The sequence below is a fragment of the Aspergillus fischeri genome, genomic scaffold (genome assembly GCF_000149645.3).
Source record: "Aspergillus fischeri NRRL 181 1099437636252 genomic scaffold, whole genome shotgun sequence".
NCBI classification, from domain to species: Eukaryota; Fungi; Ascomycota; class Eurotiomycetes; order Eurotiales; family Aspergillaceae; genus Aspergillus; species Aspergillus fischeri.
In genome coordinates, this window is record NW_001509768.1 from 487,168 (window position 1) to 511,417 (window position 24,250).

The window sequence follows — 24,250 nt, forward strand, 5'->3', positions numbered from 1 at the left end:
GTCATGATTGTTGATCCATATACTTTTCTGAAGAGACACGAGTTATTCTTCCTGATGATGCTCATGAGTCACGATCCATAATGCTCTGTCAATACGACCGAGATCAATCAATAATCTGATAGAACGATGTTCTTCTGTTTCTACTGTAAAGGCTGCTACGTCTCCAGTCTATGATCAAGGGCAGTGGGATGCCCTTTGGAGCAATATGTCTGTACGAATACTTGGTCCATTACTATGGAATCCATATGCACATAGCCAGATGTACATACACATAATGAGAGAAACATGAAACGTCAAGCCAAGCAGAGTCTCAGTCCAAAGAACAATGTCCCTGCATGCTTGTTCCATGTGTTCGTCAATCTCTTCGAATAATTAAAAGAATGAAAAAGGAGACGCAGAACGGTAGTGAGAAAGAAAGTCATTCATCTCCGACTGATGTATCATTCAACTGAACAAGTGTCGGCGGTTGGGTGTCCATGGCGTTCCAAACACTCTGAACAAGTCAAGGAAACGAAGGCACCAATATCATAATAATCAAAATACCGCCTCAAGACGGTTGATATTCCAGATTAGTCTGGGTCACAGCAACAATAAGAAGACCAAGAGGACAAAAAGAAAGACATTCAAAGTGGGGCAAGTCCGTTACGTCTCAAGTCACATTATGTACGACGTCCACATTACATGAACAGGGTCTTGCGCTTTTCGGCGCTGGAAAGCACGAGCATCGGCGTCTTGCGCCTTTCAGGAGCCTGAGCTGCCGTCTTCTGACCTGCGACGACAGCAGCCACAGAGGGTGGGCCGCTTGGGGGAGATTGCTCCGCCCGGATATCCGCTAACTTACCCCCGAAGAAACTGCCATCTTCGCTGACAGGGGTAGTCGTGTTATAAGGGCTGTCCTGGGACATGCGTTCCCGCGAGGATCGCTCCTTGCGCTCAGAGCCAATAGCACCGTTGGCAACAGCGCGCAAACTGCCCAGGCTAGGCTTGCTCGAAAGGCTGCCACTGCGAACAGTAGCATCATCGCCATCGGAGAATGCAAAGTCCTTTTCGCTAGCCGGAGTGTTGGTGCCACCGCTGCTGGTATATCCAAAGCTCCGTGTCTCCCCACGTCGCTCAATCCCCGCACGCACAAGGCTGTGGATGGCACGTCGGCGCTGGCGAGTTGCAAAATTCTTGCTCCCCTCGTGTTTGGAAGTCGGCTTGGCGACGAGCTCTTCCAGGGAAGGCGGGTTACGGGGCTGACGAACGGGATGCTCTCCAGCGCGGTTTTGACCGGGACCGAAAGTGCCCGTCGCCGGTGTGGAAGGGAAGACAGCCGACTTGGGCGCAGCAGAGTTGACGGCAGCGTTGTTGGCCCGAGCAGTGTCAATCGTGGCTCCTGCTGCTGGGTTGACAGACGAACTCTTCTTGTGACCTCGGCGAAACGCGTTGGCGGATGGGGGCGGAAGAGGAGCGACGTCCTTAGGAGGTGATGGGCTGGTTCTCGGGGGCGAGACTGTCTGCTGCCTTTCCAAAGGGGACTGCACTGATTCCGATGGCGGAGACACCTCAGCATAGAAGGCCGGAGTCTGCATAACGGGCGATTGATCCTCCTCTTCCCGGTAAGGCGACGAACCATTCTCTTGCATATAACTGTTGTCGTAAACATAATTGTGCTGGCCAGTTAGAGGATTATAAACAGAAAATAGTCCTGGTTGACCAGGGACGGGCTGCACAACAGGTTGAACACCCTGCTGGAGCTGCTGCTGGTAGAAGCCCATGGCGGGAACGGAAAGAGAGGGCATTTCAGGGACCTGGCCCATGGACGCTCCAAGGTTGAGGCCCTGAAACTGCTGTGCTGCAGCGGTGACGCTGATCAACTGCTGCTGCAAGCGCTGCTGCTGAGCAGCCAGGAAGAGATTGGTCGACATCAGTTCCGCGTAAAGGGTCTCGTCCATCGGCATATCACCCGCGATGTCGATGGCCGGCGGTGCAAGCACCTGTTCCGGTAGAGTGTACATCGGCCGCCCATTTCCCATGTCCAAATGTTGATTGGTGGCAAACGAACGCCGGGGAAAGCCAGCTCCCGTCGCAGTTTGCGGAACACGATCAGCTGTGCCACTGGTATGGGCTCCATATCGCCCTGTTTCCAGGCCAAGATGCTGCTGACGTTGTGATGCGGACGGCAGGGTCGCAGATTTGGGAGCAGTTCTCAGACCCGCCAAAAGATGCGACCGGCTAGTACGAGGGGTAGGAGGAACCGGCGCCGAAGGCTGGGACTCATCGATGGTAGAAATATGTGGAGGAGGCACGTTCAAACGTTTGATGTTGGAGCCCTTTCTCCGAGAAGCAAACCCGGAACCAGGAGCTCCGAGACTGTTGCCGTTACCGAATGACGAATTGTAAGTCATTTGAGCAAGACCGCCAGCGTCCATACTCAAAGTTCGTGTAAATGGAATATAGACAATATGTGCACGAGATAATAAAAGAGTAGTATCAACACTCCGCGAATGGCGGGAGGGAGGTGGATCGGTGAATGAGCAATGGCTTCGTTCAAGGAATTACGTTATTAGGATGATGTCGAGGGCACACAGGACGGAAATCAGGCAATACTGCTGAATTCCTGGAAAGATTGACGGAGTGTGAGGAAAGCGTTGCTGGTGATTTGATTTTGTTCGGAACAGAGCCAGTCGACACCTACAACGTGTTAGCATGAGCAAATTAGCATACCAACCCAAGGCAACTAACCAGTAGTGATAAGAGAGTAAACGATTAGATCCAGGAGAACAGCAACCAGATGATACCCAAACGTCGAACGGTTGAGCAACTCAATGTGTCATAAGTGAAGCCTTAGCTCAGAACTGACATGAAAGTGAAAGGCGGCGACGACAGATGCAATCCGACAGTGAGAGACGCGACAATTAGAGGCTAGTCAATAGTGTCGTCGAAGAAGAATCCAGCGAGTAGTTTCCGATCTGAAAGAAAGATAATATGAATGCGTGGAGTGTGCTCTGCAACTCCAGCAGTGTTGAAGGACGCTTGACGCGCGATAAGCGGAAAGAAGCTCTGACACAAGCGATGGCCAGAGACAAGGAAGAGCAGAAAAGTCGACGCGAAGCGGAGAACTTCACTTCGAAAGAAAAGTAAGACTTTTTGTTTTTTACCCTCTATTAAACGATTTTATTATGTCTCCCGGTATCCCGCACAAGAAAAAAGAATAGAGTCTGTTTCTCAGCCGAGAGGGGGGAAAAGAAGAAAAGGGAGGAAGGTCGACGGTGCGGTGGCAGAAATGAGTGGGCGTTGGGGGCGAAGAGGATGAACTCCGCAAGTTGACAGTGTTCGGGTATCGGCCTGATACGCGCCAGTCACCTGCTTCGGTGGTTTTGCTTGTTTCTTTTTCCGCCCGCCTTTTCCCTTGGACGGGGTTCAGCAACCAAAGCTCGATGTAGATAGAGGAAGGGAGCCAATTGTGATTGGGGAGCAGGGTAATCTTAATGCAAAACTGCGAGAATAGAAGAAGTATCAATCAGAAGAGAGAAGCTGCGGAAGAAGAAGAAGAAAAGGGGTGAGAAGTGAAGAGGGATTAGGTTAAATGGATGTATGGAGAAGAGGGATGGAGATGTATGGGGAGGATGAGGAGAGGATGATGAACAGGAGGAGTGAAGAAAGAGTGAAGAGATGAAGAGAAAAGGTCCGAAGACTCCCTGAAAGGCGTTGTTCCAGGCAATCTTAAAGGAAAGTGAATTTTATTATTATTTCCAGAAAGTCGGGCGGGAGATGATGGGTTGAGACAAGTCAGTGGTTTGCAGTGTCAGATGCATACGCTGAGTGGCTCGCTTGGCAGAAACTCTAACCAAACACAGTTAGCCTACAAAGAACAAAGTATGAGCAGACGTTGCTGATTGGATGATCCAAAAAAAATAATTATGAAATGGACCAAGGCGAGTCTGATTGATGCCTGATGAATAAGGGCAACAACTGCAATCCCTTGGGTCTCATTTAAATTGCTTCTATTCCTCCATTGTCGTTAACACAATACATGGCTTAATAACACACATAGCTATTAACTAACTATCAAACATGTGTCTCTATCATACCTAGTAATAATCTAACAACACGAGACAACACAGTAATGGGGTACTCCTCTTTACGAAACAAGAGCCATGATTGGTCCAGGTCTTCGCGCTCCATTTGGATGATCCCAGTCTAGCGTCTTCAACGTGGCCTTGCTCGTCGCCAGCCAACCGCTTCTGCTGCAGGATTCGCCCAGGAACCGCCGTCCGCTGCTTCTGACTGGCCTGTCAGGCGGTGCTGGACCGCTTGCAGGATATGCGATGTGCTGCCTGCATATGATGCTCTTGAGCCAATAGGACTGCCGGATTGGAGTTTATAGGCGTTCACTTTTCACATCTACCTATTAGGTTCTAGGTTGTGACTCAGCTGGATACTCGGATTGAGGCACGGGGATGGCTACTGTGCAATATTTCCGCCTGTCCAGCAAGCCCTGATAGTTTTGTGTTGGAGAGTAAGATAGAATTAGCGAACTCCACATGATGGCATGACTTGACGGAAGAGCTGTACATGGTATTTCTTAGCGGTCCTCTCTACGGAGTACCTTGGACGACTTGGCTCTGGTTTCGATGGTGAGACGCTTAAGACTGCCACAGGCCGAGGCTCTATGTTTGTCTCCCTTGCATGCAATGATCGCCAGCTAAGACCGATCATGATGTCACTTTGAGACAGTCTGTTACAACTTACAACTTCTATCGTCTGCTTGAAATTTCGTTATCCTCCAAGAACATCCATTGCTGTTCAGCATAATTTGGTTTGTTACTATGTACAATCTCTTCATTCACCGCAGAACCAGTGTCAGGAGGTTATTATCAGCCGGGGTCCCCGCGGATGAGAGATCCACATGCAATAGTCGAACAAGATAAGTTCTCAAAAATACACTCAGTAGTTGGGAACACGAGATCATCCAGAAAACATACGAAATTGAGCTTGGGTATCTGCTGGCAGACATCGCATCATTCTGTCAGCCAGGAGTGCAATGAGCATCGCAAATCATGAGATAATGCAGGGACATGCAGAGAAGAAATGAATATGGAGAGCTACGAGGCCCCGCTTCGGAATGGGAGTAAATCAGAAGGGCGTACAACTTGTACGATTGGGGTCATGAATATGGACATGCTTCCCAGCCAAAGCCACCCCGTTCAGGCGTCCACAGATACTGTTGGCCCAGAGAACGGGAGGGACGATGGCTCCCTTTGAGAAGGGAAACGCTTTTGCACTGGCTCAGGTGATTCGCCGCCCGGCCCCCTTCCATTCATTCGGTCAAACTCCAACGTCTCAGCCAACTCTGCAGCCATGGGGTCTAACTCTTCCTCCTTTAGGCCCGTTGCAAGGGCGACAAGCCTTCGATGCACATCGAACTTGGTGCTTACCCCCGCATCGGCGGTCTGCTGGGCTAGATCTCTGACAGCTGCACGGCGCGCTTTCTGTAGGGAGCATAGTTGTCGCGCCAGCTGATAAGTGATTAATAATTGGTTCTGATCGCTCGATGACGGCATCATGTTCTCTTTTGCTGGTGGAGGCATTGATGTTAGTCGCTCTTTCAGGCGGACTTGTTGAATTTGTTCCAGAAGAGATTCGTAAGTGCTTCTGAGTCGCTCGTATCGTTCAAGCTGTGCCTCAACCGGTTCTCCTTCGGTCTCTTTGGCTTCCAAGGCGGCAGTCTGCTTCTGAATCTTCTGCCGATCCAGCTCCAACTGCTCGTACAAAGCTTCGGGATTCGCGACGTCGTCTGAGTCTGGTTCATTAGACTTTGTATGCCCATAACAAGCCGCGAGCTTCTTATTAGTTTCGGCCATGATGGCACTAATCTTGGCAAGTAAGGCTGAGGTGGCAGGCGTAGCTCCGGCCGGAAGAGCAACGGTCTGGTCGGGGTTTTCCAGGACAGTGAGATCGCCTTCTGTGTGATCAATCCCCATTGTTATTGAAGATGGCGGGGGAGGAATATTCCGCTCGGGGTGATGCGCTCTCTGGGTAATGCTTGCGGCCGTTTCGCCTTTCTTATTGACCAGATCTCCAGCTCGCGGGCAGTGCCCCAGAAGCAGATTGACCAAGCGAAATGCGCCATTTCGAGCTGCAACTAGAGCGGCTGTATCCCCATTTGAGTCCTGGCAGGAGAGTAGCAGGTCGATTTCGTCTTGCGAGCAGGTATTGTGCAACTTCTCCAACAGGACTTCACAGTAATATCGAGAGCTCTTCCATTTCCCTTTACTCCTGGTAGTTTCCGATATGTGATGGAAAATGGTGGCGCCGAACCAGTCCCTGAATGAGACTGTGTCAAGGAGTAGGTCCAGAAGTGCTGGGAATGTCCTCTTCTCGTAATTATTCGTAAATAAAACAGCGCGTACCAGAGGTGTTTCTTCATGGACGGATAATGCCTTGATGTTTGCGCCCCTTCGCAATAGATCTTTCACAATTTCCAAATCTCCCATTGCACAGGCCCAATGAAGAGCGGTATTGCCTGAATCGTCAATGGGACGATCCACTTGGAAATTGGCTGGAGGTTGCGGAGGCGGAATCCGTGTCGCTTCTGGGGCGTCTCCCACTGTCATAAAGTAATCCAACAACTGATCACCATAGAGTATGTGCTCCTGCTCACTAATCGACATAGCAGTGACTTCATTCATCTCACGCTTGCGCTTTCGAGAATAAGAACCATGTTGCGACATAGGCATCATCTCTTCATCTGCCACCATGGACGATGACTCGAGTGTCGCCTGCTCAATCGATTCGTTATCGTCATAACCAGGGTTGATCTCAAATTGTTCGTGTGGAAAGCTCGGTGGTCCCATGTTGCGAATGGGCTTGGCAGCACTGAATACCTGCTCATTCACAGCTTTCTTTTTGGAGGCTCTTGGTTTCGATGAGGCGGCGGAAGTATGTTTCGGTGCCGGCGGAGGAGTGTGATCCCCTGCTACGTAGTCGAAAATCGGCCTTAGCTTGTCAATGATGTTATTGCGCTCGGCGAGTAAACGACCCTCGGGCAGTGGGATCCATGTTCCTAACGACAATATTAGCCCAAGGCAAACAACGACACTTGACCGTGTAGGACATCCTACCCTGGTATTTGCCGTAACCACCCTGAACCTTCTCATGGGTCCCTTTCTGGACTTCACGCTCGAGAATCCGGGTTCTCGCTGGTTTGTCAAAACCAGCTACTTTGAGAATATGTGTAGCATTGATCCAATTATCGCCTCGTCGGCGCATAACACTTTCGCCATCGATTTTAAACTCGTAAACTGGAACCTATTGAACTGCGTTAGATTGGCTTCGCGGCGAAGGAAGGGGTAAGTTGGATGGAAAGAGGAATGGGAGAAAAGTTGAGGCTGTAGGGAAATAAGAGAAACGCAATTAGAAAAGACTTACGCTGCTGTACGTAGCAGAATAGATTTTTGAGAAATCCACTGCCGCCATAATGCCCGTCTCCGCAAACCGTTGTGATGCAATCAGTATGTTCCCGAACTGTTAACAGCAGATGATTTGACGCGGCTTGACGGCCTCTGATGGCCAATCGCAACGCCTAGATTAACCTATTTTTGGGCATTAAATAACATGCAGTAATATAGGAGCCCAATAGATTATGAAACAAACAGCTTTGAAGATGAAAAGATGAAGTATTAGCCACCAGTGGCTCGTTGAACACTCAGTGACATCCCAGAAACGCGATGCTTTGCAGGCTGGCTAGCGAAGACGCGCTTGGGAGGCAAGAACCGCGTAAAGTGGTCCTGAGATGCGCTAGTCCTATTGCGGAAGACACAGCACGTGATGTCACCTGACCGTATCGCGGAACGAAGGAACAGCAATGCCAGCAAGAGAGCTGCAACCATCGCTGCCCGGTCGCTTATCCTTCAACCACACTCTTCCGTGCATTATTTTCTCCATCAATATGACTGTCGTGGAGTCAGTGAAGAGCGCCGTTGGGCTCGGGGATAGCACTGGTATGTTTTGGTGCCATTGGCACCCGAATTGTGGAATCGGGCGCCGAAGGATGGATATCTGCAATGGCTGCTAACTCATTGAGATAGTCGCTTCCCGTCAAGAAATGTCCGATGCCCGTCTTCCGCTGCCGTACCGAGACTCCTGTGCACACCTCCTGATCCCATTGAACCGTTGCCGACAGCAGGAGTACTACCTTCCTTGGAAATGCGAGGTATTACAACTGTGCTTTGCGTGCCAGTACATGATTTCGGTTTTCCGGCAGCTACTAACCCTTGAGCTTCTGCTACAGGATGAGAGACACAGCTACGAGAAGTGTCAATATGAGGAATTCAAGAAGCGCGTCGCCAAGATGGATGAGCTGCGAGCCGCGAAGAATGGCGCCCGGAGCAACTGATTTGTGAGAGACCAACTGTGCATTCGAAATGAACGGAGGAACCGACTGTGTACATAATAAGATTATGAGGTTATTTGTCCATGCACCGACTGGCGTTGGGATCTTTCTTCGCAATGAAGTTGCCGTGACCTAAGCCCTGTTGATCCACCGAGGCGCATTCTGCAGTGACTACATCCTTTACACGACGTTGAGTTGGTCATGTGTGAGAGCTTCAGTCGACTCCAAGGTGGCTGGCGATTGCAGATTGCTGTTGGCCTATGGTATTTGTCAGCAAATCTGCTTTGCAACAGAAATAGCTCTTGGTGCTCTCGTATTCCCGTCTCCGCTTCCTGTCTTTCCTCCCGTTATGTTATGCCAGGAGTCGAGTTCGAAATGTGGCCATTCCCAGCGGCTCATGGATGGGCTGATGTCGTGGCAGTCTCGATATGTCATACCATTCCGCAGGGACTGCCTCATGCTCCCAATAAACAGTCTTTCCTCAAGTACCATAAAGTAAGAAGTCAATTTCCAGCTCTGCCTGGAGGTCAATTCCGGAGTTTGCATTAGAAGAGGACCATATAGACAATATATCATCCATGGCGCGCTACTCTAAATCGCACCGGCGTATCGCGGAGTTCAGATGTCTTCAACGAGTCATAGCAAATCAATAGTAAGCTACAAAAGTGTCTATGTCCTAGTCATTTGCTTAAAAAAAAATAAGCAAGATACTTGCACTGCTGTCCTATTACGTGCCACAGACGTAATCACATGATCCGATTTCTCCGCGCTTTGTATTTCCAGGTTGTTGCTTATAAATCCTCTTCGCGCAGTTTCCGCCGCGTTATCAGCAACATAGATGGGTTCAGTGACTATTCCAATTTTGCTGCCCCGCGGGAACGAAAAATCCTCCCCCACTACTATGCCAGTGGGAAGGTTTACGCCAATAGGCGGTTGATTCCGGCCACCGAAGCTTCGGCGCAAAAAAGCAGATAAAGTCCAACCATCACTTCTGCGATGATCAGATAATCTCACTTCTTCTTCTCCTGTTCCTGTGTACCCTAGATACTTTGCATCGCTTGCCACGGACATTGGTTGCACCTTACTCGCTGGCCCAGCGTTCATTCGAGGCCTAGACTGCCAGGGATTTTCCGCCTCCTCAGTGCGGGTTCTCGGATTTGTCCTCGGCTTGACCGCTTTGGTTGATTGTACTGGGTTGGTTGGGTCTTTCATGATACTATGGGTTTACTGTATGTCAAGAGCGACGATGCGCAGAATCTGGTGCTAATGTTAGCTTAAGAGCACTTGGAACAGCACTTGATTGGGAGGAAGCCAAGAAACGTTCCGATCAAGTACGGAAATGGGGAATTGAGGTCAGTCCCTTTGAAGTCAATGTGCTCTGTCCGTGCGACATGGGATACCAGGGCCCTTACTGACATAAGGGATAGCAATTACTGGCTATCTGGAACAGAGCCAAAGGGAAAGAGCGTGATGCCCTGCTATGGGGTGACGAGGTAGATAGCTCCACCATCGAGTTGATTGCTCTTTTTGGCCAAATGGCTCACGCGAAATCAGGTCGAGTACCTTGTGGTAGCTATCGATGACGAGGTTAAAAAGGCACAATTGTCTCTGGCTCAAGCTGAGATTCTCAAGTCCTTGGCCAGAGACGAGGCATTGTGGAAGGAGAAGCGCTCTGGTCCGGCGCATGGTAAAGAACAGTAAGCTTTTCGACTGTGTACCTTATTGCCGGATCTGCCTAATACGAGCGACTTAGTGAGGGCGAAGAACCTCCTCATTTTCATCCCGAGTTCGGCCGGTTTATGCTAGAGGCTACTCCAGGAAGGCCGTGGGGTATCGACTTTAAGGATCTGTTGAAAGTGGAATCGAACATGAAATGGAGGTACGTTTGTTATTACCATTAAGTGTATTTACGGTCACTAACTGGACGGTTCAGGCGAGAGATTGCAAAGTCTCACATGGCGCCAAATGAGGTCCCTATCACACTTACCACGTTTCCTCGTCTAGGAACAAAGGATGATTACATTCTGCCTTACTATCCTCCATCTGGGCCAGCACTGCGCTCGCAGTTTGTCCCCGACGAAATTGCTAATCCACATATCAGATTCCCAACACTGGCAGCAAATATCAGATCGAGAAGAGGCCGAAAGGTCGAGTTGAATGTGCCCGTATTCGTGGACAAGAACACCCCAGTGCCTTTCAAGGACCCCACCGTTGACTATGATCTTCACAATTGGCCTGAGGATGATGATGTGCGAAATGGAGCAGCAAAAGAAGGCCATGTCTATATGGATGCGATGGCGTTTGGAATGGGCAGTTGCTGTCTTCAGATCACATTTCAAGCAAAAAACATAACGGAAGGGAGGAAACTGTATGACCAGCTTAGCCCACTGGGACCCATTTTACTGGCACTTACGGCTGCGACACCAATATACAAGGGATTCCTTGTCGATACTGACGTTCGATGGAACCAAATCGGGAATTCTGTTGACGATAGGACGCGGGAAGAGCTTGGCGAACTTGTAAGGACTCTCGCATCCCCTGCCTTTCGACGCAATGGAATTAACAAAGATGCCAGCCTCTGAAGAATGATAGATGGAGGATCCCTAAGTCTCGATACGCGTCCAACTCCACCTACATCTCCCAGGACCCAAGGCTGCGCAAGGAGTACCTGGATCCCGAACTGATCGTGGACGAAGACATCAAGAAACGACTTATCGAGGGAGGCATGGATGATTTGCTAGCGACGCATTTTGCCCACCTTTTCATCCGTGACCCCTTGGTCATCTTCTCAGAGGATCTGGACGAGCTGGATTTGAACAAGGCCGACCACTTTGAGAACCTACAGTCGACTAACTGGCAGCACATGCGCTTCAAGCCGCCGCCACCAGACAAGGCTGACATTGGCTGGCGTGTCGAATTCCGTTCAATGGAAATCCAGATGACGGACTTTGAGAATGCGGCTTTCAGTATCTTTATTGTTCTCGTCACTCGTGCCATTCTCAGCTTCGACCTTAACTTCTACATACCGATTCAGCGAACCACCGAGAACATGGAGACGGCTCATGCACGCAATGCGGTGCTGGACCGAAAGTTTTATTTCCGCAAAGATCCATTCTCCCGCCGCGTCCCCAGAGCGAGTCATCGATCGACCAGCGCCAGCGAGGCCTCATCCGCCACTTCTTCTGCCTACAATACACCCCCTCCGTCACCTCCACTTGGACCAGTGGATCTGGAGTACGATCTTATGACTATTGATGAAATTGTCAATGGCTCTGCTGACGGATCATTCCCGGGGCTCATTCCACTCGTTGAATCGTACCTGAATAGCGTCAATGTGGACGTGGAGACTCGGTGTTCCTTAGCTACCTACCTTGACCTCATCAGGAAACGAGCCAACGGAACTCTCTGGACGGGGGCCCGGTGGATTCGAGAGTTCGTTGCCTCTCATCCTTTGTATAAACAGGACAGCGTGGTATCTGAAGAGATCTGCTACGACCTTGTGAAAGCTGTCGAAGAGATGACCGTAAAGGAAGGCAGGGATGGGAGTGTCGGGTGGCAATTACTGAGGGGCAAATAAACTTGAAAGCATTTGCATTTTCGAGTGACGAGATTTGTTTCACAGACCTAGCATTGGTGGATAGTATCATTCAGCTATAGATAGCATTTTCTTGCGTTACTTGGTTTTCTATTACAAAACTTGTGCAAAACCGTCTTCGATATCCAGGCCCTTTTCAGTTCTCGCCCTTGCACATTTAGTCTTTGGCTTTCTCTGCAGAATCGCTTGCAGGTATCCAAGCATTTCGTGCCTCGAAACCGATCATGTGTGTAGCCAAACTGATCTCAGGCCAGTGAAATTTTCTCGTCGTCCGTGGGTCGTCGACACGAATCAGCCAGACCAGTCACCTTCCATTCCCCATTAATCTTATGGAGGACGAACAGTTCGACACCGACATGGTCCACAACCCCATTGATCTTCGCCCTGAACGGGGCCCACACAGCGGCTAGATTCGCCGACTTGTGCACCTTCACTTCAGGGTCCCACATGCGCTCGTCGATATCGGCCTTGATCTTTGAAATGTGCTCGACAAAGGCTCCAATGGTGCAGAATCGTGGCACACTGGGTGGCGGTGGCCAGAGCGCCATTCCTCCTGCCTTGACGCAGTACTTGTCGAAGTCATCGCGAGACTTTGTTTCCAAGGCAGAGAGGAATCCTTTTGTCACTGCGATAATGGCGTCGACCTCCTCTGTCAGGTTGCAAGCGGTTGAGGTTGAGACATCCGATTGTCGCTGAGATTGGTTTGGTAGTGTCCAGCACATTGTGGACTTGTGGAGTTGATTGAAGGTGCGAGTGTTGAAGTGAAAAGAGCTTTTTTCGCTTGCGCTGTGTGCGCCTGTGCCAGTGAATGGCAGAGAGCTGCCGGTTCCGGGGAAAGACCTTCATTTGATCGAAGGTCGACATCCCCCCGGCTGTTCCATCAGCCATTTCACATGCAGGTTCCCGTTAAGAGGGTTTGGATCTTTGAATTGCAGAGGCAGATTGACCCCTGCTGTTTAAGCTTGAGGGAGCAGTGGGCACATGTTTGATCGAGGGATCTCTCTTCGAGCAGAAATTGTCACACGATAGAGCATCCGTCGGAATCAGGGACATGGCGCTGACAGATCTCGTCATCACTGCATTGGAAAGACGTTTACAGGACGGGTTGGACGTGCCACCGTTACACTGCGAGCTGCATCAAGTTTTTGCTGTCTGACAAGTATGACCCGTTTAACCGCCGAACGGCAGAGGCACATGAAGATTGAAATGCGGCTCGAAAGGTTGCCTCTGACTGTGTGACATGGTCAGGACTAGGAGGCAACACGAGCAGGATGATTGCATAGCATTTCCCACAGCCTCCTGGAGCAGTACTCAGCTTCTTGCCGTGTTAGCCAGCGTTCGTTGCCATATAGACCTTCTGTCGGATACCTTCCGTCGTAGTTGACCAGATTTAGAACTCGGGATATCGAAATATGTAACCTGCAGAGTAAGATGCGCGGAAAGGTTGATTGACTCGTTGTACAACAATACAGAATGGCTGCGTCCCCTATGAGCCGTCGCTTCGGAGTTCCTTGAAGTGGCAGTCGAGGTCTTCACTGCCAGCAAGAAACATGTATTACTGTGCTGGACCAAGACTAGAGTCTTGTCCTTGGCTTGGCTTCCCCTTCTCCGTCCGGCCCTTGCGGTCTGCGGGCGGGCATGGTGCACATGCGGATTGAGCCGTCAGCCATTTCTTGCTTGTTGCTTCCTGGAAGGTCCATCTACATTACTCACAATCATCGTATCAACTCTATTAACACCGATGTCATCAACGAGATGGCCATCCCTCGAGAACATCTGCTACCGGGTCACCTTAACGCCACTTCATGTTCTAACTCTAACGGTCCTGAGGCCGATGACTCCACCTGAGGAAACCTCCCTGACTCGTAACTATCCAATAAATCTTTGTCAGAGCTTAATCATCCGTGAAGACTCTTGTCCGGCAACAGACTTCGGCTTGCGATGTCTTATATCTCCATCTCACATGCCTTGAGCGTGTCGGGAACGGCTATTCTTCGGCGCACTTCTGTGCCGCCTGCAATAGCCTGAGCATCATAACTTAGTCTATTTCTCGATTTCTAGACCCAATTCTGCCCCCACGAAGTTACGTTCTCCGCAATGGAGATGATGATCGTTGCTCTTCTAGGCAGAACGGCCGGGGTTTGTTTTGTGGGATCCCCGCACCCTTCAGGGCCCCGCAAACTCCATGACTCGCTGTCATGCGGAGCATGTATGAGAGCCTACTGACGGAATCGAGGGCACGCCATGAAGATCAACAATCATCGAAAAAACCAGCTTTGCAAGAAGTGGTAGCGTCATTCGCGCTTTTTCTCTTTGCGCCACCACAATGGGTACCGGTCTATATAAGATGATTGAGCCGAATCTTGCGCGGGGGAGGAAATGGTGCAAGTTCCAGATAGCGAGACTTGAGCCTTCAGAATGAAACATTTGGCTGCTTCTTTCTTTGCCCTCTGGGCTGTGGGGAATGCTGCACCGAGCAGCGTTTCCAATCCCAGAGTCCGAGTCCGAAATGGTACCTACGTTGGCGTGAGAAATGCGAATTACCAACAAGATTTCTTTTTAGGCATGCCGTATGCGCAGCAGCCCGTGGGAAATCTGCGATTCAAAGTCCCTCAATCTTTGAATGAGAGCTGGGAGGGGGAGCGCGATGCAAAGAAGTACTCGGATATCTGTGTTGGATACGGCGTAGGTCAACTCCTCCCTCTTTGGCAGAAGTCAGGCAAGCTGATTGAGAGTAGTCGGACTCTATTTGGTATCCGATGTCTGAAGATTGTCTCACCATAAACGTCATCCGCGGTTCATCGGCCGATGAGAACTCGAAGCTGCCTGTTGGTGTGTGGATACATGGGGGTGGATTCTACATGGGCTCAGGCTCTGACGAGCGCTATAACATGTCTGCTATCGTTGCAAACTCGTACGATATTGGTAGGCCATATGTCCAGGCACAAGAAGGTACTCTATCACGATGCTTACGAGTTCAGGCAAACCGTTCATCGCCGTTTCGCTCAACTACCGTCTTTCCGCATGGGGCTTCTTGAGTTCTCAGGAGGTCGTTGACAGTGGGAACACTAATATCGGGCTCAGAGACCAAAGACTGGCGCTTCAATGGATCCAAGAAAATATTGCGGCGTTCGGAGGTGACCCGGCCAAAGTCACCATCTGGGGAGAGTCCGCTGGAGGAATGTCTGTTGGCTATCATCTCACAGCATACGACGGCAGAGACGATGGACTCTTCCGCGGAGCTATTATGCAATCTGGTGGCTCAATATCCGTCAGTCCAGCCAGCTACACAGTGTTCCAAGGCTCTTACGACGATCTTGTGTCGAAAGTCCAATGCTCAGACGACGAAGACACGCTGCAATGTCTGCGTGACGTGCCCTTTGAGACGTTGAATGCCGCGCTCAACGGTACTGGCGGCTTACCCAACTATAGATTTGCCCCCGTGGTTGACGGGGATCTCATCCCGGATCGCGGCAGTGTCCTCTTGAAGGAACACAGATATGTCAAAGTCCCCATCATTGCTGGTACAAACACAGACGAGGGGACGGCATTTGGTCCCTCTGGGATCAATACCACGGAGCAATTCTACGAGTACCTCACAGGTTTGTTGGAGTGCTTTCATCTTTATTACTAGACCTGCTAACCACCAAGATAGATGCCAAATATGGGGGGACGACCAAGCTCCCCCATCCAGTAGCAAAGCGAATCCTACAGCTCTATCCTGACGACCCGTCCCAAGGCATCCCTGAGTACCTCGGATCCGAACGTGTGCCATCCATGGGCTACCAATGGCGACGTACATCCGCCTACGCAGGCGATGTGATGATGCACGCCAATCGCCGCCGACAATGTGAAGCGTGGACAGAGACATCTACGCCGGCGTACTGCTACCGATTCAATGTCCACGCGGCAGACGTTCCTCTACTCCTGGGAGCCACCCACTTTGAGGAGGTGGCGTTTGTTTTCAACAACATCGAAGGACTTGGCTATCATGGTGGTAAACCGTTTGACGGCACGCCCGAGTCGTACAAGCAGCTCAGCAAGCTGATGGCGAGTATGTGGGCATCATTCATCCACGACTTGGATCCGAACTCGGGCATCAAGAACTCGCCCGTTCATTGGGATCCGTACGGCAGAAGAAAGCCAGTCGACTTGCTCTTCGACGCCAATGTTACGAGCCACATGGAGCCCGACACATGGCGGAAGAAGGGGATTGACTATATCAATTCCAAGGCTGATGTGTATGGGCGATGATTACAGCGATCATGTGCCTTGGGGATCAGAAGCGTCTCTACGATTGTAGAGGAGATGCAGCGCCGTGGTAGTTTGAGTACTGCTACTGTTGAAGCTACTGTTGTAAGTAGGAAGTACTCCCGGATGATCATGATACATATCTGCAATACCAAGGACTTTTCAGAAGAATTACCTCGTACGCTCTGTAAACATATCCATCTTTCCTCGACAAACCGACATTACCAAATCATGCTAGGCGCAGTTATCGCCAATCTCCACGCCATTGCCGACTGCGCCTCTAGATAGAATGTCCAGTTGACAACTCGACCCGAGATACCGCCGAGCGAGGAACGCAAAATTCAACGTTGTATGTTTACAACGGTATGCAAGGGCAGACGTCTCCACTACGCCATGTCAAAACTCTAAAACTGGTCCCAACTCCAAAGATTACTCTATCGTAACCTGGTGTAACATACAGGTTGTTGGTGTTTCGATACCAACGGAACTTTTGATACTAAGGTCACAAATACTCGCATTTGCACAGAAAATGTAACATTAACAATGCTGATTATAGCAAATGACAGCTGTCATGTATCCCTTCCAAAAGACTCATTGAGAATCGGTATCCAATGTATATGATCCTAAAGCCAATAGGACGTAAGAGGACTCTTATTCAGGGTACGAAAATTACGTAGTACATACCTATGTCAGAAATACCAGTATCTTACAGTCAGCAGAATAACGGTATTACCACCTTACCTCATATGGAAGTCAGGTGCATGCTGATAATGATATTCGGACGAGTCATGTTCGCACCCACAGCACATTAATCTCCTAGAATAAAGTTTTTTTCTCATGTACAGCTACACATTCCGTTTTATGTTGGAAATATCTGCGGACCGCTGGGACATTCTTTGTGCATGATCTGGGACTGTATGCATGTCTTGATGCTAGCTATGCCGGTCAATAGTTCCAACCAACCATAGATCGTAGATGAGCCCCTTGCTATTCTCGGGTAGATACGGTGGAGAATGCTGAATGATTGCTTAAGATTAGGAGGGTATTGAGGAATTACCATTCTGGGATTAGCTTCCTAAGTCTCCTTTCTTGCAGTTTAGCTAATGAGATGACAACGATGATCACTTCTACAAATAGTCGCTCAGGTGAGTACTAATAAAAGACAAAGGACAGCTTATACAAAATATAAATGACCCCATACATTTGACACTAGATGAGGTATGAATATATGGTCTATATGGAACTATAGACAATAGACTAGGGTAGTATTCAATGCGCAAACTGCTAGGGAGTGAGCGTTCCAAATCTATCTCTGATCCATCCCGCTTCGGCGATTGCTGAGTTTCGAGGACACATTCAACCTTGCATTCTCTGGTAGTTCAAAGGCAGATCTACGATGTAATACCGAGTGTTCTGCCAAGTATCGAGCATCCACGGTTGGTACTCAATACGAGCATAGGGGATTAGGGGATCGATCAAATGCCGCTAAGTCGTAGCCTTGCATGGCCCGGATCTTCTATCTGCAGATTGGCCATCGACGTCCAACCGGCAGCACGCCCTGAGGAATTTGAAATAGATGCAGAATGTATTGCAGATAAGCCTCAAACCTCATCGAGCCTGTCCGTTTCTGGACAAGTGACATCCTCTACTCAGGTACTGCCGATAGTTCGTCTTGCTTAACTCAGTTGGTCAGGACGTCATGCGTTCTATGATCCACATACTTTTCCGGGTCTCAGGAGGCCCCGTGTCTCAATAGTGTTCTTATCTACTGTATCTCTCGATTCGGGCCACTCTTGTGAGATGCAAGCATGCAGGTATGGCCCTATGGACATTCAACTCGGCATTCTTCTGATGCGCTGTAGCCGAGCACATAGGTAGGGGGACATCTTTACCTATCTGGGCGGTTTACACGCTGACGTAGTGAACAGTATCCCTAAGGATTTGCCTGGGATCTGCATCCGCATAGATCCGCATACTGTATTACACATCTACAGATCTCGGCATGCAGGCTGCAGCAGGAAAAAGCGTATTGACCAGTCAGGTGAGGTCGATTTGGGCAAATCTCTCCTTGCTTCCGCCACGGCTATTGACTAGAAATTCGGATGCAAGCGAAGAAAATCGTTTGTCGTGGAGGATGCCGATCTGTTTTGTAAGCGCATAATAGCGAGTCATTAGTAAAATCTAAGCCATCGTGCTGCTGTGTAACGTGAGTAGTCATAACTGCCCTATCTGCTGATCTACTAGCGCATATTATTGCCCGGTGACTGAGACCAAGAAAGTGTTTCAAGCCCACGGTCCCAACGTAGGTGGTAGACAGAGATCGGAGCGAGACATGGATCCATCTCATATCCCAAACAAACCTTGCTTGGGCACTATCTGGAGCTTCCTTTTCAGAGCCGGTCCTATTAGACCAGAATGACTGGTGACGATCCGATAGTATGGTAATGGTACACGGAATAGGTAGGCTGAGTTTTGAGAATTTGCCATCATCGTGATGATATCTGGTTCTCCCCTGAGCAAAGTGGTTCTTCGGATCCCATCTGACTACCCGTTTGGGACCCATTGATCTTCGGGTATCACCACCGAGCAATCAGAGAACGACACACATATGTAGTGGGTCACTGTTCATGCTTGGCCATTTGAACTCGAGAGTCCAGGAGAAAAACAACCAAGATAAGACAGGATGACTACGGAGTACTCCAACTGCATGCAATTTCGACCATGGGTGATAGATGATTGCAAAGGCACGACGATGACTTTTAATGCTGTACCTACGGGCTCTATACCGCAAAATACTCCGTTACAGAATGATGCAGGTAGGTACATACTACTGTACCCATCTGTCGACTGGTACTCCTACATCACCCCTACCCCTTAGAATGAATCCGAGTTTAGACCTGACCTAGCAACATCCAACCAAGTTCAATACCCCAACCCTCAACAATCAACTATTCCCCAATCAGAATAACAAACCGGGAATGGGAATCTGGCTCGACTCTGAATGCCCCGCCACTAACGAGCTAAACGCGGCAGGAAGAGGTTAAGATCTGGAATTTGGGCCGTCCTAGTCTCCCGGCTATCGTGGTACCTTTCTAGAAGAGATCGTCGTATTGTATCTTCTTTCTCTAAGCGGGCTGTATTCGTCGATATGCAACACCAAAATAGCATGAACAGACCCATAATCGGTCGGGAATGGAATATCGCACGGAGTACGGAGTACTTTCTGCAATAAACTTTGGACATGCATGCCTCGTGGAATAGAAACACAGATCACCCAAGTACATACTCCTTATGGCATACGGACTTGAATTTCAACGATGATTACTACCAGACTGAGCAGAGTATGGTACCATAGACCGAACTCTGAAGTTGGAGCACACCGCTCCCTGGCACCGAGGGATTGGGTCGTCCGTAATATCCCATACACTTTGTTCTTGCTTAGCTGGGCGAATGAATTCCTGTCGCCACGGCCTTCGTCCGTGTTCGGTCGGAGATCGGTGACGGCTCTTTTGCTTCTCGTTCCCGCGTGGTCGCCGATAATGCCGTACCAAATGTGGAAGACCAGTGGTTATGGTCCCCGGCAAATAATTCTCTGACATTTGGAAGCATTATTTGTCGATAGCCAAGTGAGAGAAGACAATACGTCAGATGCCGCGGAGATCCGAATTTGAAATCTATGTAATCAACCTGCAACCTTTGAGTCAAGCGGGACGGTACCTGACTATGGATTACGGGGTACACTGCCCCCTTCTAGACTAGGCCATCGATATTCCACCATCGGACAGCATCCCATTTCGTGAAGTTCCTCTCACCAATCCTTCGCAGGCTCCAGCGGAGATATCCCGGATAAGCAGCAACGACCAAACTCAATCTACGAGACACTAGCTGAAATTAGGTTACACCACATCGCCATAGCGTTGAATCGGACGCTTATTTGTAATCATCAGATTGTGCGGTGAGGGGAACTTGTGATCCTCACCTTCCGTTTTGGAGTCAGGAGAACTCTTGATCAATAGTCTCACAGTGGCACCAGCCAAAAAAATCCTTTTGTCGTAAAAAGCGAGTCTGATGACCCATGCAAGATTAGAGATGAGATTAGATCAGGTGAGATGAGATGAGATCCATGAGATCCGATCCGATGCGATGCGATGCGATTCGATCGAAACACTAGGCTGGATACAGGTTGGTAGGTTTCACTCGGTATTAAAAACACGGCAAAACCTTGTGGTTATGTAAATACATATTCGCAGTACAGGGATGAAATTCATAGTCTATGTTTTCAGCCTGGAAGTACTGGACGTATACGCAAGTCAAAACTCAAATATCTCTACCATACTCCGTAAATCCATAGCGTCTCTCATGGTCATTTGTCATTTGGGACTACGGGGTTCCTCCGTAACATTATTGATGTTTAATTAAAATCGGCCCACGGTGGTGGTTCTGGTGGGTTCTAGCGCGATTTTGGAATTAGGAACTCGGTGATTGGGTGCTTACAGTACTCTGTGAGTCTGTAAGATTCCCGTTAAGGTCTGGCTTGTACCCACTATACCGCTTTTAGTCATTCAAGATCCAGCCCTTTCTCCTATATCAACCTCATCAGAAGTATGCAGTACTCTCATTTACGAAAGGAAGAATACACAACCACGACGGACAGCGGCAAGCCTCCGAGATACCTGCAACTTACCAGCGATGCTACGTACGCCACGGAATTGAACTGTGGGAATAAAACTCTATCCCAAAGCCATGCGGCACACATCCTACGCTATGACAAAGTCTATCTGGAGGCCCATGCGTCCCATGCACGCTAAACAGTCACTAGACAACTAGTCCTAGTAGCCTGATGAATCTATTCAGAGTTCACCTCCTGAGCCTTGCACGTCATAAAGTACCTCGTGACGAAGTACCGCCAGAGAGACTGCACTATATCCATGTGTACTCATCCTGTGCGGAGTAGTGCCTATCCCAAACGTTGAAGAACTGATACGAAGGCCGTAGTCTGTAACTCTATGGAACCGTATTATGGCTGTTGCCTGCGTGGTGTGAAGTAACCCAAGCGAGTGCTAGACCTCCTCACCGTGGCGGAGATTAACAATGTCCAGTACCTACAGACTACGGAGTACTGACTGGCAATTGCTTGATTCTCTATTTCTGGTTGTTTCCATCCCCCCAAATTTTTGTTCCTCTACTTGATCGTGGCCATCTTCTAAGGGCTCGCTAAGTGGGTCTTGCTTGACAATTTCTCTGAGCCATGATACAGAAGATGCGCTAAGGTATGTATACCCTCTCGACAGATCGCGGAGCAGATGTAACTGAAAACGAGTGGCACACGACACATGGTCATCCGTGTTTTATTGATTAACATCTTCTCGAATATAGTGAGTAGAACCATGGATCAAAGCCTTCCCAGACAGCAGGCATACGGTTAGAGTGATGAGTACATGGGTCGAAGCTGGGGTATAGAGTTGCAAAACAAATGTAGATCAGGTACAATAACACGAGCCACGAAGGGGAACAAAGACGTCTTAGATCAACTAGTAGTCAATAATCGCCCAGTACAGAAGAAAATAGTCTATGCTGGTAGCTGTCTCATAACGTGCGAGGGGTATTAAGAAAGGGTAATTCCAAAAACAAAATCAATAGCAGGAACGAGACCCACTGTCGGATGATCAAGTGAGGATGATCCATCCGCAAAAGTAAAGAACATACTGGCCGTGACATCCAGAGAAAGAATCAAGATGCGAGAGCTCGTGATCCAAACAAAACTTTGGGACACAGAACGCCTAGTACTTCTAATCCCAATGCCTTTTCAACGCCACAAAGTACAAGGAAATTATGAGAAAAGGGGAGAAGGGGAGAGAATAAAAAAAATAAGAATAAAATAAGAGAACACGTGACTATCGGGTACCGGGAGGCGCGGGATCGAGAGCGGCTTTGGGCTTCAGATTGGAACCTAGGGATGCAGCCTTGCTAGCGCCCATCTTGCGCGTCAATTTGGCATAGTGTAGGCCACAGGCATTGCACAATGTCCGAGCGCCATCTGGACCACGACGCCATTCTGGAGTTTCGGCTCGGTTGCAGCTGTGGCAACGACCAGGAGGGGCGGCTTTCTATAATGATGCTTGGTTAGCTCGGTAAAAATCTTTGCCCAGTCGGGAAATGACGCTCCGGAAAACAATGGAAAAGCCTGAGACTCGCTGCAAAGATAGTGCCAGGAGCCAAAGAAAAGGTGTGAGCAAATAAGCAGAGTACAGAGTAGAACTTACCCCTCGTCGCTTTTTCGTATCTGGCCCAGCAAATCCGCCACTGCCCTTGAAATCTTCTTGGTACATTGCCATATGGTCACTATCATGGACTCCGCCAGCGTTGAAAGCTTTTCTCTGAGCCATCTGCTCCGCCAGGGCATGCTCCTGGTTCAAAACAGCGGTTCGTATCCGCATCAAAGCATCCTGATTCCGACGTTGCAGATTGATCATGTCTTCAATTTCGTGAAGGGAAGGCAAAGTCCCCAACATGGGCCCAGACCGCTGGGTCTGGTGCGCTCTAGTAGCATAGTGCCGGGAAAAGTCCAAGGTCCGCGTACTCACTTCGGCGATCTAATCCAGAGTCTGTTAGTGACCTAGCGAACAACGCCGATAAACATGTTCCTCGCAATGAAAATACATACCTCGTTGAGTGAAGTCTCCACTTCGTAGATGTCCAAGTGGCGCTTGGCGGAGTCGCCTTGAGGTTGTACCGGAACCGCAGGACGCCCTGCCAGCCCATTTTTCAATTCCTCGACACGTGGTGGTTCCGGCGCGCCAGGATTCCAGGGCGTTGCGGCATAGGGTCTAGTATCATGATGGGCTAGAGGGTATGTCGGTGCGTTTGGTGGAGGTTGTGACTGAAAAGTGAACGGCTGCGAATACGCAGTGTATCCATTGGGTGAGGCTATACTGCCCGCCGAAGTAGGAGCACTATATTCGTACCCAGATCCCGTCTGCGAGCCCGTGATCGAAGTCAAGCCAGTCTTGGCACTGTGGGTAGGTGATTTGCTCGAGTTGAGCGACTGTAGTGAGGGATTTCTCGATTCCTGCGTGGTGATAGATGCGAGGCTTGACCGCGAAGCCTCCGTTTGCAGCTGAGAATAAGCAGGTTCGCGCATGTATGGGCCTGCTGGTGCTCCGTTGGAGAACGGGTTGGGGGGTCCGGCCGGGCCATCCCCTGCTGATCGACCGACGAGAGCATGTGGAGGAGGGGGATGAGCTTGCGGCGGGGGACCCGACGTAGGCGGAGCAGGGTATGGTAAAGGGCTATCATTCCTTAACGCCTCGTGAATTGAAGGGAGTGATTGTCTCTGTGGTTGCAACTGTTTCTCCTTCTCTTCCTCGAGTGCCCGCCTCGAATCCGGAGGGGAGATATATCCGGGTTGTGGAGGTGCGCTAGCCGCAGAAGGCTGATAGGAGTAAGGCGAAGGTTGGCTGGGATACATGGTAGTCGGGCTAATGAGTGGTGTTGGTGATGAGATGGTCGAATTTCTCGAGGGATATCCAGATCCGTCCTTTGTGAAGAAACTTATAGTTGGTAGATGGTCCCTAGATCCAGCAAATTTACAGTCAGTAAATACTCTCCAGCAAACGCTTCCTTCACGATTGCCTGGGAACGCATGACGGGACGGAAAACGGGAAACTGACCTCTGTCTGTGAGTTGCCTCTAATGACCCCATTACGCCTGAACGTCACTCTGAGTGTTCCAGCCTCATTCACTCCAAATTTCCGCTACTGGCCACTGCCGCCCGGCGAAATTCAATCAATTATGGAGGGGATCGCAACGTTTGTCGATTAGCAGGGCGGTTCGTCGCGTTGGTGTAGTGACGAGGGGCTGGAGAGCGTTAGGCGGTCCTGCGGCAATATTCGAGGTTCGAGTAAAGTCCTTGAGGGATGTGCAGTAGTCCACTTCCTGAAATCGCAGTATCTGAACACTATCCCCTATTGCTTGCCGAAGGGAAGATGGTTGCGACGAATATGTTGAGGAAAAGAAGAGAGGTA

General features: G+C 49.7%; 7 protein-coding genes across 7 annotated transcripts, besides 2 other annotated features; 3 read left to right on the plus strand and 4 right to left on the minus strand.

Annotated features, from left to right (window-relative positions):
* Positions 1–677: 677 nt before the first annotated feature.
* Positions 678–2,414, minus strand: NFIA_063340 (uncharacterized protein; the record flags this gene model as incomplete). The annotated part of the gene is made up of 1 exon (XM_001263069.1): positions 678–2,414. One exon carries the CDS (start codon positions 2,412–2,414, stop codon positions 678–680), a length of 1,737 nt encoding a protein of 578 aa, XP_001263070.1.
* Positions 2,415–5,192: 2,778 nt separating this feature from the next.
* NFIA_063350 (putative APSES transcription factor) lies at positions 5,193–7,464 on the minus strand (the record flags this gene model as incomplete). The annotated part of the gene is made up of 3 exons (XM_001263070.1): positions 5,193–7,051; positions 7,110–7,296; positions 7,417–7,464. The coding sequence occupies 3 exons, from the start codon at positions 7,462–7,464 to the stop codon at positions 5,193–5,195; spliced, it is 2,094 nt and encodes a 697-aa protein (XP_001263071.1).
* Positions 7,465–7,936: 472 nt separating this feature from the next.
* On the plus strand, positions 7,937–8,383 carry NFIA_063360 (NADH dehydrogenase [ubiquinone] 1 beta subcomplex subunit 7; the record flags this gene model as incomplete). Its single annotated transcript, XM_001263071.1, has 3 exons — positions 7,937–7,988; positions 8,076–8,200; positions 8,279–8,383. The coding sequence occupies 3 exons, from the start codon at positions 7,937–7,939 to the stop codon at positions 8,381–8,383; spliced, it is 282 nt and encodes a 93-aa protein (XP_001263072.1).
* A 1,215-nt stretch (positions 8,384–9,598) lies between these two features.
* Positions 9,599–11,957, plus strand: NFIA_063370 (glutamate--cysteine ligase; the record flags this gene model as incomplete). The annotated part of the gene is given in 7 exon segments (XM_001263072.1): positions 9,599–9,648; positions 9,660–9,732; positions 9,808–9,873; positions 9,935–10,030; positions 10,126–10,259; positions 10,314–10,899; positions 10,956–11,957. The coding sequence occupies 7 exon segments, from the start codon at positions 9,599–9,601 to the stop codon at positions 11,955–11,957; spliced, it is 2,007 nt and encodes a 668-aa protein (XP_001263073.1).
* A 263-nt stretch (positions 11,958–12,220) lies between these two features.
* Positions 12,221–12,697, minus strand: NFIA_063380 (uncharacterized protein; the record flags this gene model as incomplete). The annotated part of the gene is made up of 1 exon (XM_001263073.1): positions 12,221–12,697. The coding sequence occupies one exon, from the start codon at positions 12,695–12,697 to the stop codon at positions 12,221–12,223; it is 477 nt and encodes a 158-aa protein (XP_001263074.1).
* A 1,696-nt stretch (positions 12,698–14,393) lies between these two features.
* NFIA_063390 (carboxylesterase/lipase family protein) lies at positions 14,394–16,229 on the plus strand (the record flags this gene model as incomplete). Its single annotated transcript, XM_001263074.1, has 4 exons — positions 14,394–14,660; positions 14,714–14,900; positions 14,957–15,577; positions 15,631–16,229. The coding sequence occupies 4 exons, from the start codon at positions 14,394–14,396 to the stop codon at positions 16,227–16,229; spliced, it is 1,674 nt and encodes a 557-aa protein (XP_001263075.1).
* A 4,083-nt stretch (positions 16,230–20,312) lies between these two features.
* Positions 20,313–20,347: a microsatellite.
* A 2-nt stretch (positions 20,348–20,349) lies between these two features.
* Positions 20,350–20,386: a microsatellite.
* Positions 20,387–22,120: 1,734 nt separating this feature from the next.
* nsdD (GATA-type sexual development transcription factor NsdD) lies at positions 22,121–23,928 on the minus strand (the record flags this gene model as incomplete). The annotated part of the gene is made up of 4 exons (XM_001263075.1): positions 22,121–22,333; positions 22,490–22,819; positions 22,891–23,797; positions 23,897–23,928. The coding sequence occupies 4 exons, from the start codon at positions 23,926–23,928 to the stop codon at positions 22,121–22,123; spliced, it is 1,482 nt and encodes a 493-aa protein (XP_001263076.1).
* Positions 23,929–24,250: the final 322 nt, after the last annotated feature.